This window comes from Micropterus salmoides, unplaced genomic scaffold (genome assembly GCF_014851395.1).
Source record: "Micropterus salmoides isolate LMB-PRFRI ecotype aquatic unplaced genomic scaffold, ASM1485139v1 Ms_hic_scaffold_18, whole genome shotgun sequence".
NCBI classification, from domain to species: domain Eukaryota; kingdom Metazoa; phylum Chordata; class Actinopteri; order Centrarchiformes; family Centrarchidae; genus Micropterus; species Micropterus salmoides.
In genome coordinates this window covers 19,736,501-19,749,960 of record NW_024040928.1, presented here as the reverse complement: position 1 = coordinate 19,749,960, position 13,460 = coordinate 19,736,501, and the positions used below count along the sequence as shown (strand labels likewise).

General features: G+C 43.9%; 1 protein-coding gene across 4 annotated transcripts in view; it reads left to right on the top strand.

Moving 5' to 3' along the window:
* fut8b (fucosyltransferase 8b (alpha (1,6) fucosyltransferase)) overlaps positions 1-13,460 on the top strand; it is a 97,895-nt gene that overhangs the window by 43,302 nt on the left and 41,133 nt on the right. For 3 of the 4 annotated variants that reach the window (XM_038726716.1, XM_038726714.1, XM_038726717.1), the window contains one exon: positions 7,023-7,639. In XM_038726716.1, coding sequence (XP_038582644.1) covers positions 7,437-7,639 — 203 coding nt within the window. In that variant the 5' untranslated portion in view covers positions 7,023-7,436. Of the gene's footprint in view, positions 1-788; positions 962-7,022; positions 7,640-13,460 lie in introns of all 4 variants that reach the window. The other variant, XM_038726715.1, reaches the window with a different exon arrangement.

The following is a 13,460-nucleotide window of genomic DNA, read 5'->3' as shown; positions in this document are numbered from 1 at the left end:
ATAGATGTACAGTCTTCTTTTTCTGTCGGTCGTAGCCAGGATTTAAAAAACACGGAGGGTACAGGAGCTGCCCTAGTGAAATGGAGAGGATTTGCGGGCATCTACAGGCTGACGTGTGTAAAGACTTTTTTTTTTCCTTTCCAAGTATCAAAAAGGATGTTTGTTTGCGTTCAGCTACCCAATTCCGCACTTCATCAGTGTTACGTAACGTGTTGGGCAGTAAAAACATTACTTTTCACAGTAAAGAGTAGTGTAACGGATTTCCAAAACAGTTATATTATTACACTTACTATTCCAAGTAACGCTGCGCTACTGAACGCACCTTTCTAACGTGAATGACGTGCTGCAGGTCATGGCACCGGACCTTATGTTGTTTGAGTCAGCTGTTAGCCAAAAAGCTAAATGAAGAATGGAGAATGAGGAAGAGAGGCGTTCTTTCCACAGTTGTAAGTAGCTACTGACATTATTGTGTCACAATCTAAGATGCAAAGAACATTGTCCGTTGTAAACTTTATGGGACCAGCAAAAAGCTTTCAACCGCGAACAATTCTACATTGAATTTATTGAAGCATCTGCTAAAGCAGCACAGCAACTGAAACTTACAGAAATAAACTCCGGCCGCTACTGCCAGTGATGCTTGGACTCATGGGGAGAGTGGTGTTAGGCTAAGCAACGTTTTATAAAATCACTGAATATTGCTCTTACAGCCTAAATAGCCTACATGTGCAGAAAAACAGTAGCCTAGTTCACGTTATAAATTCATTTCCCCCGTTTTTCGGCTTTTTCAGACTGCTTGGATCCGCAGGTCGCTCTGCGCCCCTCATAATTCAACACAGGCAGACAAGAGCTCCGGGAGTCAACGCCAGGCGCTCCATGGGTGGTAACCATAGCAACGGCTTCTGCGTACTACTGGGCTCGATCCCGTGAAGCTGCCGCGGTTGTTCTCGGAGTCATTTCTCAGGTCGTTCAAATATCAGAGTTGAAGTGTCTTGAACTTTTTCCTGCAGTTTATCAATAGACAAGAGACTGATCTGGCTGTTTGATCGGAGTGTGAATGTTAGTTTCTGTTTGAGCACTTAGGCTCAGTGTATGAATGTGTGTGAATGTGATGTAGTGTAAAAGAGCTTTGAGTGGTCGAAAAGACTAGAAAGGCGCTATACAAATACGGAGCATTTACATTTAAAAATAATCTATTAACTTTAACTGAACTAATTTGAAAGTTAGTTGTTATATTATTTAGTTATTATTATTATGTTGCATGTTGCCCATTTAGCTGTTGAAGTTTGAGGAAGATATAAATATATTTAAATTAGTTATTGTCATGGACATATTATAATTATTAATTATAATAACATCAACTATTAATTATTAATACTTTTTATTGTGGAGAGGTGGCAATGGATTAGACACACATGTTATTAAGTTATTGTCATAGGTCCTGCTTTACCATCCATATGCTATACTAGAGCCACCACCAGTTTGATTGTGGTGTGGGGGGGGTTCTCCGTATAATGTCCTGCTTTTTTGTCCTTTGCCAATCACATGCCTGATATATCTTTCTTGTGTTGTTTCCTGTAAGTATTAGCTTCCTACATGATGGTCTGAATTCTTCACTCTGCCAGACGTATAATTCTGGTGGAGAAACACTAAATCCCTCCATTTATTTCAGTTAAGATAATTGTTTTGCCTAAAAATATTTAAGAACATTGACTCTAAAAAATATCTCGCCTACTTCACAGAGCATTAAAACCCCCAAATTCCCATAAACAATTCAGCACATGACCCTGGTGTAATCTGCGTTTGTTACGAGCCTTTCTGTGCGTATGCATTAAAACCCACTTCAATTTCCTTGGGGCTTTATGCCCTTTACTCTCCCAGGTCGCCATCTATTTGTTTTCTTTTCTAGAAAAGTCCTGTCCCCACGCCAGGCTTTCTCTCTGCCATTTAGCCTAGTTAATGGACTCTTCTACACTCAGCTGAGAAATGCTGTGAAGTAAACAGCAGCTCATGAAATATTCAGTACTCTCCTGTATGTGTGTGAGGGTGTATGTCTGTGTATGCGTGTGCAATCAGGCATACCTGACTAGGCCGGGTGACTCCCGCACACCCACTCGTGGGCACACACGTGCATATAAAATGCCAGGGCGCCCCAAAAAAGCCAAGGGTGTCTACGCATCTTGGCTCTGAGTCAACAGAGAAGCGAAATGGAGCACTGGGAGTGGGAGCACTCTGCTGCTGGATGAGTCAGACGCTTGCTGATATTCATATTGATGAGGGGGGGGGGAAATCACAGTGTAACTCTCAAAATTTAATCGTAATGTTTTTGTTGCAAATGGCAGGAAACAGGGGAGCAAACATTTCAGGTTACAATCACTCTTCCTGAATCATTAGTGTTGTTTTCCCCTTTTTGCTGCTGCTTTTTGGAATGAATACATTATGATCCCCTGATTCTTTTGGGGTCTTTTTCTGTCTTTGTTGGATCCAGTACTATGAAGGTTCTCTTTCTTACATTTTGAAATGTGTCAACCCTGTGTTCCCGACACTAGTATGATCCATCCCTTGGGAACTGGAGTAAAGGCTGAAAGGTCACCGGATTAAACCTCCTGACCAACTGAGAAAATAGCCGGACAAGATGCTCAGTAGGAAACTTTGATAGGAAACTTTGGCTATAAAGAAGGCTTTTTCCTGAAGAACAGCTTGTTCAGCAAACCGTCCCTGGATAAAAAATAGTTGCCAGAGTTGGAGTTGATATTTCTCTTGCTGCATTTCTGTACTCCAAACACCTGCAAGCTGCCCCCTCTGTTGTGCTCATAAGCGGATACTGAGAATCAAACTTGTCATATGCTGGGTTGGACAATCTAAAATTTGTCATCTGTCAAATAGATATTTCTGCATCACAGCTATAGATGTTTCATTTTTTTGCCATTGGAATCTTTTAATGCTGCATTGCATTTTTCCCTGATCTCCTCCTGCTACCTGTCTGTTTTCTAGACATAGGCTTCATATCTCTGCCACCACGCTGCACGCCATAACATGTCCCACATCTTGCTGCATATACCCCTTAGGGTTGCCCCTAGCAACACACACCAATACACTCTCCTGCTCCAACATAGATGAGAAGCGACATATATATGGTATAGATGACGCTTCCTTGCAGTTGTCCCCGAGCTGCAGTAGTTATGTTGATGTAATAGAAGCCGCCCTATGCCGAGCTCCATGCATAATTCAGCAGTGGCCCTCATCGCGGTGCTTATTGCCTGGAGACCGGAGTGTGCTGATTGATGACCTCTGCTGTGGCCTGAGTTATTTTGAAGATTCACCAGCAGGACTGAAAACAGGTCATGTCTGCTGACCCCTCAGGCTCTTGCATGTTGCCGGATCACGGGGGCGTTTTGTGACAGTGGTGACAATCCGCCCCACAGTGCACATGTACCGCGCCAGCCTTTACCGGCCGAGCGCCCTCCCCCCACCCCACAACACACTGGTTGCCATGACAACAAGGTGAAGGGCATTGCGGGAGAATGATGGTGTTTGAAACATAAGGTCAAAAGGAAGATTTGGGAGCGAATGTGTAGGTGGAGCAGAAAAGAAGCTCAGACAGTTTATGAACAGCATCGGCCCACTTGCTCCTTCCACTTATAAAGTAAGAGGGCTTCAAAAAGGAGCAGCGACATATTTCATTTTGTCTAGAGTAGTTTCCGCTTTACTTGGAGGATGAGGGAGGATGGGCTTGGTGGAAGAAAGCGGAATAAAAAAGAGGCACTATATGACAAACTTCTTAAAAATCCCACTGTCAGCATATCTGTCACACAGTCCAGCTTCGAAATGATTGTGCCACAGCAGGGGACTTTTCTTTATTTATTTAACTGACATTATTATAATTTCCATTATTTATGTAGCCGCCTGTTCATGGCAACTCGAGGGCAGATGTGAGAGGTTTGAGAAAATGCAAAAAATCTTAGCACTCTGCTATATCTCTGGAATATTACACTGCCAGATCTTCATCAGTGGAATAAATTGTAGAAGGGTATCATTTTCTATTTAATCAGGCCACATTCTGCTGACACAGGACTCAATAAATGTCTCCTCATTCTTTTACTTCTAAAACAAAGCACAACACCATCTATCAAAAGAGGGCCTGTGAATGTGTTTGTCCTCTGTTTTGCCATTTCATCACAACCAAGGCTAAGCTGAAAGGCATGTTGAAAAGATACCAAAAAACCTTCTTCACTCATTTTCTGAAGCCATTGACTGGATTTGATAATTGTCAAAATGTGCAGTTAGTAAAGATGGCTTTGATTTTAGAACGGAATTACCAATAATCTTTCAGGTTTTTCACCCTCGGAAGTGTAGGATATCTCTTTATTGATTATAGGGTGCTTCCAGTATGGAATTTTGGCTTTTGATCTAACCTCTATTCACTGGGTGCTCCCAGTAACGTGACCAGATTAGCTCACACTGTTTTATAACCTAGAAGCAAACATTTGCATTTACCATTAACTATTAATAAGAAGTGTAACAACTTCACCAAAATTGTGAGGTCAGCAGACTCCACTGCCATTTCCAACAATAAAGTACCCACATTTATGAACTTTAGTGACAGATTTTTATCTGATTATGCTGATTGTCTTTCTTTTGATTTGTAAAATGATGTTAGCTTTGGATTTTAAGGCTACTGAAGGGGCACTCAAAAGTTGGAGGACTTCCATGAGACAAATCTGGAAAAAAAAGTATAGTCAAAATCAAAGCAGCAGGGGGTGGTGACTTTAAGTCTCTAGTGTGAGTGCAGATTCACAAAAACTGGATCCTACAGTTCCCACAATGCAACTCCATAGAGTTTTTCAGTAGACCTTCCCTGTCTATTAAATGCCCTCATCTTCCAGTGCCATGACATCACTGTTTTGAGAATAAAGTGAGCCAGGTTCAGGTGTGATGAACGAGTTTCAGAGACTGGTGACAGCAGTACCAGCATACAGCATCATGTGAACACATGCAATACCAACTCCAAACCTGAAGAATACTTCCTGGCTGGGGATTGTTATCCTTCCTATATCTACAGGGATTCATGATTTAAGTATCCAAAAAGGTTATTGTTCACCCCTCTAAACATGTATGAATATTCTATTGGATATTGGTTCAAGTCCAGACACGTTCCATACTTTCAGCATAGAACTAGTCAGTCTGTCTGTAATGAAACAAAATAATCTCAATCTTGGGTTACCTAACAAATGGATAACTGTGCATCATTATCAAGGCAGCTGTGTCAGTCAGTCAACCAAGCATGCAGAGAGGAGAGACAGAGTCTGACCTACTGTTTTGAAGAGTCCCTGGCTGTTACCTTTGGCATACTTTTAACTAAGCAATTGACCTTATCGTAGCCTGTGTTATAGTAGCCCTAAATTTCTTCACAATCACCAGGATTATTTTGTCAGACTTGAGAAAGATTCCTCTAAGACCACAGAAGAAATGATTGCTTCTGTGTTATCTGGACTGATATCGCTGACTAGCTAGTATAAACGGTAGGTCATTAACTGCAGGGAATTCATGTTCATTTCCCCAAAGTTTTCTTAAGATACTATATAACTAGCTTAGCTTGACTTTCATATATATAAGCAGAACGACTAACTGGAACTGTTATCTCAACATTTTTCCATATCCTATTTGGCAGCAGTTGCCTGCAGTTTTATATTTATCAGTTTTAGTCTACTGAACACAAACCTCATTATGGCTCCTCAAACATAGTGACAAGGGTTTTTTTTCAGCCTGCCTTTTAGTAAAGTCCCAGTCGTGCATTAGCTGGTGTAGTGCTACCCTCTCGCTGCTCTTATTTTCCATAATAAAACACAGCTCAGCACATCCTTGTGGTGCATGCAAAAAAGAGGAGCCACCCTTGTGTCAGCCTAGGTTAGTTACAACAGGAGCACTGGCAAGGAATCAGGGATGAAAATTTGCACCTCGTTGTTTCAGTTGTCAGTGTCTCAGCTGCTGCATTCTGGGCCGTTTGCACCAACGAAGCATGAGCAGTCTCTATGGTATTACAGCATGGCACCATTTATATCCTACATATCAACTATGATGCCATGGTAAACATGATGAGCTACTGTTAACCTACTTCTGTGCTGCCAGGCGAACCCCAACACACACACACACACACACACTTAAATGTTGTACACACACACACACACCTGCCAGTCTTTATCCCATCACACGACTAGTCTCAGTTGCGTGGCAGGGCTTTGCTGGGGAGTTGACAGTGAAGGTTGCTTCATAAACCCGGCACGTGTCCATCTGCGTCTCCCCCTGCTGCTTTGGGATGAAGGGAAGTGATGATCTAGGGATTTTTCTTTCCCTTTGCTCCATTGAGCAGCACTGTATCACCTTGACAATGTTACATTCTATCACAGAGGCTACGGGGATGCAGCGGGCACTCGAGATGGAGGAAAATGCTTGGGGAGAACTTAGTGGGATTTATCCGTCTCTAAGCTAAATCCATTAAATGTTGAGCGAGGGAGAATGTGGTGGAAGTGGGTTTTGGTAGGCTGTGGTTGAGGATGAGGTATGATGAAACAAAAGGTTTGTTCTTGGTTGTGTGAGTGTGTGTATGTGTGTGTGTGTGTGTGTGTGTGTGTGTGTGTGTAATGTGTGTAATGTGCAAGCACACAGAACGTGGACAGTAGAACATCCCTGTCCTGCTTCGACAGCAATGCAGTATAGCTCAGGGACTGCACACCACTATGTAAATGCAAATTGCAGTGTCATGCTGATCAATCCTGTGGGCTGCTGAGACAGGGTTATGTCGGGACCAGTCTGCAGCAGGGCTGTATCTGTCGGTTTGTCTCTGTTTCCGTATGGCTATATGAGACATGCCACGCTATATGTGGCATGTCTCATGCTTTGCTCTCCTATTCAGAAGTGTTTGTCTGTCAAGCTGGCCTGCTGGCCCAGCTCTCAAATGGTTTTAATTTACAAAACAAAACTTTGGGCTTAGCATAACTAACTACTGTGTCTTTCTTTGTTCACAGGACACAACTCTAATAAAAGAATCCTGTGGGACAGGAAGGAAACAGCAAGACTGTGTGGGACAAGGTGGTCAACACGGAGCTGGGTGGAGGGGAGAAGACACCAATCGGGCTGACAAAACGCAGACTTCTGAGCATGCTAGCCATGCTTTAGCACACACAGGAAAGGCTGGTTGATTGCTGGAGAAACACTCGCTGCCTTTTCTTAAACATTCCTGAGCCACAAGTGCACGCATCTCCCTGTCATCTGTAATTCACTGTACACCATCCCTGCAAAGATGCCAATGCCAAGATTGGCGCTGTGGCACTTGTGGTGACGAGGGCACAGAGCGTGTGGGCACATCCGGCAGGCAAGCCGGTGGGTCGGTGGGTGTAAAGGCACACCAAGAGGCATTTTTGGGTGGGTGGGGTTGAAACATGCGGCCCTGGGCGGGTTCATGGCGTTGGATTACCCTGGTGCTGTTGGCCTGGGGCACGCTCCTCTTCTACATCGGCGGTCACTTGGTGAGGGACAGCGATCACCCGGAGCGGTCCAGCCGGGAGCTCTCCAAGATCCTGGCCAAGCTAGAGCGGCTCAAGCAGCAGAATGAAGACCTGCGGCGCATGGCCGAATCGCTCAGGTAACAACACGCTAGATGTTTTTAGAAATGATCTGCTTGATTGTTAACAACATTGTTTCTTCAACTTCAAGTGTTAACTATAAGAATTACAGAATGTCAAAATATGGTTATGCCTAGCATAAACCTTACCATCTCAGTTCACAATTTACCTATCTTGCAATGTAAACGAAAGTAAAAAAAAACAACTTATGTTTCTGCTCCAAAATGTAATGGGTTCTTCCATGGCTCATGCTACACGCTTCCAACAAGTTTCATGATTATCGGGCCAGTACTTTTTCTGTAATCCCGCTGACAGACAGACAAACAGACAAACAAACAAACAAACAAACAAACAAACATAGGGCACCGAAAACATAACCTTTTTGGCGGAGATAATAATGAAAGTGTGACACAACACCGGTAATGCAGAGGATAAACTGTATAAGTGCTCTCGGTTTCCATTACTGGTGATTAAACAGAGAAGCCAAATTGAGCAGAGTGGTAAATGCAACAGAGTACAGGCAGCCAGAAACCAAAGTGGCTTAATCATCAACCACTGAGGTAACTCAGTCAGTACAGAAATAATAGAGTCTGGCCTATAGATGTCAAGGAGTGAAAAGACAAACAGTACCTGCATGCAGAAAATCAGACACCTGGATACTATACATATACAAGGATATAAATGACCAGGTTTCTCCTTCCTCTTTTAAACATCATCTCCCAAATATGATCAAAACTAAGATAAGACAAAAAATTGGGATATTAGTGTTTAAGGAAACATACTTAGGTAAGCAGGGTGTTTTAGAAATGAACCTCATCGCCATGTTCCTTTTCCTTTTATAGTGTACAGCTCAACATGTGCTTATCTTTGGCTTTGGTAAGAAAGCATTAGCTTTTCTGAACATCTGCATGAGTGAAGTAAAATAGTTTTTGCAGTTTTGATCTGTATTTGCAGATCTTCCTAAGGCCAGTTGATGTTACACCGAAGTTCTTTGGTGAAATCCTTTCCCAGAGTTTTGTCTTTACTGCATCTGTGGATCTGAACTTGTGCTTAGTTGAGCAATCAAATGTAATGCACCCCTTTTGCTTGCCTGGTCAGTATACTTTTGTTTTTAAAATTAAAAGAAAAAACAACTATGGTGCAATGCATCGTTCTCATAAGTTTCTTCAAAGTCCTGCAATTAAGTACAGGCTCTAGCTCCCTGCTAGTCCAATCAGAGTAATTTTACAAATGCCAGAATGTGGCAATAAGATGTTGCTTTAGTTTTGTGACAGTTTAATCAGCATCTAATTAAATCAGCATCTTGTGCCGCATACAACCAAACAAAGTTTCATCAAAAGCTGATCAGTGGTGTCTAAGATGCTGTGTGTGATAGACAAATGGTTAGACTGTCACACACCTCACCAGATTTCATTATGTTCTTTTGGTTGACAATAGCACATTGTACGAGCCCATTAACCACACAGCATCATTCACACATTCAAGCAATGTGTAATACAGAGACAGATGGTTCTGCTCTTATCTCCGCACGCCGTCAGTGTCTGTCTTTCCACATAAACACTGAGTCTGAATATGGTTGTGTGAGTCTGAGTGTGCATGCATGTGAAGGGAATGCAGTAGCGTGTCCTGGTGAGCGCCATATTAACAGGGAACTCGAGCTTCAGATGTTGCCATTGCTACTCCTCTTGTGATACTCTGATTCACTTTGATGCAGGGCCCTCATCAGTGCACACAAACATAAAAAAACACACGCGCACACGTTGCTTCAGACAGCTGGTCCCTGATTAAATCCCTTGCTTTTGTAATTATTCAAAATTGGCTCGAAAACAAAGGTGGAATTCATGGCATAAAAAACAAGTGCAGCTTTCAGTCGACTAGTGTCCAGATGGGTCCCCGACACACTGCACGCTTGTTGCTTGTTATTGAGTTCGGTTGTTGATCTGGGACCGAGGCCTCCACAGTTGTTTACTGGGGCAGCGCTACAGTGCCTTCTCAAGTCCCTCTAAGCTTCGGCTAAGTAGCACGCCAAAAGCAGGCAACTGGCTTGCTGGGGTTAAGCTATATGAGCTATCGACAGAGACGGGTTGGTTTGTCCTGTTCAATTCTGTGTCTTTCTGCGTGTGTGTGTGTGTGTGTGTGTGTGTGTGTGTGTGTACGCAGTGGTCAGATACAGGCCCATGAGAGAACTCCAGCACCGCCTCATCCTGTAGTGTCTCTTATCCTTGTATTAGAGCCCTAATAGACGCAAAGAGGCTGTTAGTGAGCTGCCCATCATTGCTGCTACAGCCCCTCCCTTCTTTGTCCATCACCTCATCCCATTCCTTGCTTCACTCCTTCCTCACCCCCCCCCCCCCCCCCCCCCCTCCTCCTCCTCCTCCTCCTCCTCCTCCTCATTCCACTACCAAACTGCTGACAGAGGCATGGCGCCGAGCCAGACTCCAGCCGGCAGGTTGTCACAGACTGACTGACTATGTAACAACTCACTAGCTCAACGCATGCCTAACCCAATCCACTGACTTACTCGTTTTGCAGATTTGAACTGAGAATATGAAATCTCTGAATGTTGTACAAGGACCGGAACCAGTTATTTGCAAGCATCCCACTGACATTGGATAATAAAGAAAGTTTCATACAAAGCACCTAACCTTCACATTAGTTCATTAATTTTTTATGAGTGGCCTCAGAGAGATTAAACCCACAAAACTGACATTATCACACCTTTGTGTTGAGGTGTTGTGCAGCAGAAACCCACTGCGTTGAGACTGATTTATAGTTAGAGTTGGATTTAACTTGGTTAGTGCCATCACACCACAGCAGCACTAGATGGATGTGTAATGCATTATTGGGCAGTGTTGTGAGTGAGTGCATTTATTACCTACCTGAAGGGATCTTGTTTACATTGTTCATTCGCATTGTAATAGAGAGTGATAGTCATGCTGGAGCAGTTTGCAAGGAATATTGATTTTCTTGATCACAAATTGCAAGTTTGTGCAGCATCACTGGGAAGCTGAAGATACTTAGTTATTCAGCCTGCTCAAGGGACTTTGTACACTCACACATTTTTTTGACCTCTCCATTATTTTTTAGAATGGTCAATTGTCTTGTGAAATTAATCAATCTATCTATCAACACTCATATTCAAATTAGTATCACCTGGCTGGCCTACAGATTCAGTCCAGTGATTCAGGTCATTCTTGAGTGATTTGAGTGACAGGCAGCTTGCCAACCTACCAATCACCCAGCAGCATTAATGAGAGGTGAGCACGAGGTCGAGTTGCTCAGTCTGTCTGGCTCCGCCCTCTCTGCAGCTGTCAGTCACCTCGGGCGCGAAGCCACGGCCCCTGCAGAGACAATGACATGCGGCAGCCTGATGGTGTGACATCGGAAGGGAGCGAGGGGTGAGAGTGACAGCTGGGCTGAGCGATGAGGACCTGATCGATCCTCTAGGCATGCCAACAGAGGCATGGAGGCAGGAGGGGGCGATGCAGAGGAGGCGAACAGGAGTGGAGCGTGATGGATGGTGTGAGGACTGCACTAAGTAAAGAGCAGCAAAGAGGAAATGGAAAATGAGGACTGAGGGGGAACAGTTGCAGAGTCACTAAAACCTTTTCTACGCATACTTTTTACATACGTTTTGCATATGGGTCCCACTTCCACCTATGTAAACAGACAGTGAGGGGATTAATTTATCTTGTTATGACCTGTCCATCGCTCAGGCCCGGCAAGCGATGGTCTGCTACTGCACACACTAGCCCTATTGTTGGAGCTGTCTGTGATCAGGACGTCTCTGTCAAGTAGAGCTCAGAGCGAATGCTGGCTTGCTCTAGATGTACCGAGGCGTTGAAGAATGCGAAGCAAGAATGCACCATTCAGAATCACTTTACTTGGAATTATACTGTTTAAGCCGTTGAACTTAACACAGATACAGCAAAGAAAGGATACTTAGAGACAAGATCAACTGATTCGACACAATGCAGTATTCGCACAAAACAGCAGATACACACATCTGCTGTAGTACATACAGGCTTAAATTAAGTGCCAAATGTGGTTAAATTTTAGGTTTGGCGGAAAAATAAATCGGGGTCACCGGAAAATAATTTAGAATCATATATATGAATATCAGCTGTCGCAAAGTATAAATATCAGAAGACTGTAGCCTGTAACATCAACAGGATAAACAGCAGGGCTACAGCTACGTACTGACACTCCCCCACAGACACACACACACACACACACACCTGAGAGCCTCTTATCCTCACTGAGCTGCTAGCTCAGCTACCAGTGGTAGCAGGTTTTCATGGTAATACCAGACTTTTCCACTCAGATGTAGTTTTCTTTTTTCCCACTGGCACATTCCTGTGGTTTACTAGCTTGACTTATTGGAGTCAAGTGGTTTTGTGTAACACAGTGTGTGTTCCCGGAAAGGCTGTGACATGTCAGTCCAGTCTTTGACACATTACAGTGTAGCGATGCACACGTTTGCACATGTATATACACATCCAGAGCATAGGAAGATTGGATCAAAGTTAATTTTTTATGTAAAGAAAAATCGCTGTCATGTAGCCTGCTTTCATCTACACCTCCCAGAACACTTTACATCTCCATCCATATGTATGGCTTCCCAGGTCAGCACATATGTTTTCTTTTGATGTCAACCAGAGTATATTAAACCTTACTACAGAAATATGTGTGCGCCTTCAGTGCCACCCAGGCCCCCACCGTTTAAACTGCTTCGCCCCAGCTCTGATCACCCTGTGAACTGCATGGTTACCGGGTGAAGGGGCAGGAGCCAGTGGAGCGACAGCTGGGGCAGCATTTGAGAGGAAACTGGGTTGCATGCTGAACCTCACCAGCTTTCCGGCTCAGTGCTTAGTGCCGGTGGGGCTCATCACCCCCTGCTTTCATAGCTTGTCTTTCACTCCGCAGTACCCCTCCCAACTCCCCCCCCCTTTTCCGCCCCGCCTCCCTCGAGTCAGGTTTTTCTCATCTATTACCTCTGCTGTATCGTTTGATTAAGACGCTGTTGAATCCAGCTGCCTCGTCTAGTCTCCGCTTCAGGTCTTCTAGAGATACTGTCAGGGATCATTTGTGTATTTGTGTACGGTGTTTGCCTCCTTCCTGTGTGTATCTGTCTATGGGTTTTGATACCGCTGAGTGTTTGGATTTACTTTATATCTACGTATTTTGGTTGGGGATGCTTGTGTTTTGCCTGCACCAGCATTGTGTCTCAGCAGTTTATGTCTCTTTGGAGCATGTTAGCTAACCTCTGTACCACGTCTCTACTCATTTGCCTTGTGCTGGTCTGGCCTATTTCTTCCACCTTGTTCAAGGAGATATAATGTTTCTCTATGTTACAGCTTTAGCAGCTCTTAAACCCCCTGGGAAATTATGTCACTTAGGAAATAGTCCTACTTCCTGTACAATGAAGTGTAACCAGTAGGTTAGGGTGTGGCCTTTGGGAGATCCTGTTGAATACCGTATGTGAATACAGTGAGGACAGACAGTAGAGTTGATATTGGAAAGGAAATATACCAGGGTCTTGTTTCAAAAGATCCGTGTCAGGCTGAAATGGGCACACCACAGGTTTCGCAGGAAAAAGAAGTGTGGATTTAAGACAAACATCTAAATACCTGTGATGCCACAAAGGTATGGAAAGGTTTATCCTTGTCCATCACACGGTTACATAGTGTAGGAGTAAAAATATCCTCCCTTTTGTCTTTGCTTATTTCCATGGCTTTGAAGCACAATGCTCAGTTAGTGCTCAGTGAAGTGGGAGGCCTGGGCTTTCTCAGGGGCCGAGGCTTGAACAGTGAAGGGGGAGTTGTGCAGCAAGAAGGGCTG